The sequence below is a fragment of the Cyprinodon variegatus genome, unplaced genomic scaffold (assembly GCF_000732505.1).
Source record: "Cyprinodon variegatus isolate N-32 unplaced genomic scaffold, C_variegatus-1.0 Scaffold292, whole genome shotgun sequence".
NCBI lineage: Eukaryota > Metazoa > Chordata > Actinopteri > Cyprinodontiformes > Cyprinodontidae > Cyprinodon > Cyprinodon variegatus.
Window position 1 is genome coordinate 630,125 of NW_015150745.1, and position 2,218 is coordinate 632,342.

A 2,218-nucleotide genomic window follows, 5' to 3' on the forward strand; every position below is an offset into this window, starting at 1 on the left:
GAAAATGACTTTACCCCAGTCCTCAGCAGTCCACTCCCTGTACTTTTGTAGAATATCTGTCTGTCCCTGATGTTTTTCCTGGAGAGAAGTGGCTTCTTTGCTGCCCTCCTTGAGACCAGGCCTTGCTTCAAGAGTCTCCGCCTCACAGTGCATGCAGATGCACTCACACCTGCCTGCTGCCATTCCTGAGCAAGCTCTGCACTGCTGGTAGCCCGATCCCGCAGCTGAAACACTTTTAAGAGAATGTCCTGGCGCTTGCTGGTCTTTCTTAGGCGCCTTTAAGCCTTTTTGGCAACAATGGAACCTCTCTCCTTGAAATTCTTGATGATACGATAGATTGTTGACTCAGGTGCAATCTTTCTAGCTGCGATTCTCTTTGCTGTTAGGCCATTTTTTGTGCAGTGCAATGATGACTGCACGTGTTTCTTCAGAGATAACCATGGTTCACAGAAGAGAAACAATGATGCCAAGCATCAGCCTCTTTTTAAAGTGTCCAGTTGTGTCATTCTTACTTAATCATGACAGATTGATCTCCAGCCCTGTCCTCATCACCCACACCTGTGTTAATGCAGCAATCACTGAAACGATGTTAGCTGGTCCTTTTAAGGCAGGGCTGCAATGATGTTGAAATGTGTTTTGGTGGATAAAGTTCATTTTCTAAGCAAATATTGACTTTGCAATTAATTGCTATTACGCTGATCACTCTTTATAACATTCTGGAGTATATGCAAATTGCCATTATAAAAACTGAAGCAGTAGACTTTGGAAATATTGACATTTGAATCATTCTCAAAACTTTTAGTGGAGCACCAATAACTGATTTACCCCACTGTATGCTGTGATAGAGCGCTGACACTCACCATAGTGAGGGATGATGGCCCAGGCCATAGCTGAGGCATAAATTCCTCCGATCATCCAGAACATGCAAAGCCAGCTCAGGTGCTCTCCTCTCTTCTCTCTGGCCAGGACCTCGGCAAAGTATGAGAACACTATCGGCACCGCCCCGCCAATTCTGCAAAGAAGTCCAGGGTTATCAGCAGTGCAATTTCCAGGAGCCAGCATTCATTTGTCTAATTTTACACACTAAAAGTACACTAACAAACATTTGAATTGAGTATATTAAACTTAATTGAAAAAAAGACAAAGAAAATAGGAACAAACAAAAGAGAAACAGCAAATTATAGAGAACTTTTACGTGTTCAAAGGAGCAGGTAGATGGACTACTGTAAGTTGTTCAACTGTTCTCGAACATCATCATCATTTCAAACACTTCTTAATTCTAGAGTAGTATGTTAACAAGTCAAACAATCACAAATTGTTAAATCCTAAATTACAGAATAAATTAAATAAATTATTGTAACTATCTCTAGCAGGGGTGATTTGCCATTAGGCAAAACCAGGCAGTTTTCTACGGCTCCATGTTCCTGAGGGCCCCATAAACCTACTTTTGATAAAAATCCTTTCGCTAAAATGCCATCAGAACACTTATAATATTAAGTGAGTCTCAGCCCCCACCCTTCAGTGTTCACCACATTGGATCAGTCAATTTTCTCTGCATGTTCAGAAAGGGCCAAACAAATTTTAGCAACTTTTCAAACCCCTCTAGTACTTTTATTTCAAAAAAGCACCTAGTGCCAAATTCAGCAACTTTTTCTGCTACTGGAGACTTTGACAACAACATATTAAAGCACCGAACTCTGCTCTCCAGAGCAAGTAGATTTGTAACCCTTCCTCCTGCTCTTCTCTATCTTGTCTGCTGTCATGATTCATGCAGCTATTATTTCATGCAAATGAAAAATGGAGAACAGAGAATCAGATCATGGCTTGTCTACAGTGAAAAGAAGGACTGGGTTATTTACTTTTGCCTTTTTGGAAATACAGAAAGGAGCAATCAGCTATGTGAGCTTAGTGCTTGGAAAAAATCTTTCATTCCTTTTGAGACAAGATGAAAAGTCGGCTGAGTACAAAACATAGAAAGGAAAACAGCAAGAAAAGGGACAAGAATAGAGGGACAAAAACATAGAACAAATCATGTATGTCTGTTCTCAGTGTTGGGCAAGCTACTTGTCCAGTGTAGTGAGCTAAGCTATCAGTTACTCAACAATAAATTAAGCTTCACTACACCAAAGCTACCACCTAAAGAATTATAGCAAGCTAAGTTACACTAATGTGTCAAAAGTAGCTTAACTACATCAGAAGCTACTTAATGTTGTACCAA

The 2,218-nt window shown here is 40.4% G+C and overlaps 1 protein-coding gene across 2 annotated transcripts in view; it reads right to left on the reverse strand.

The window, feature by feature from the left end:
- Positions 1-2,218, reverse strand: part of LOC107090359 (synaptic vesicle glycoprotein 2C-like) — a 96,437-nt gene that overhangs the window by 30,056 nt on the left and 64,163 nt on the right. For both annotated transcript variants that reach the window (XM_015383689.1, XM_015383688.1), the window contains one exon: positions 861-1,012. In XM_015383689.1, coding sequence (XP_015239175.1) covers positions 861-1,012 — 152 coding nt within the window. The remainder of the gene's footprint in view (positions 1-860; positions 1,013-2,218) is intronic.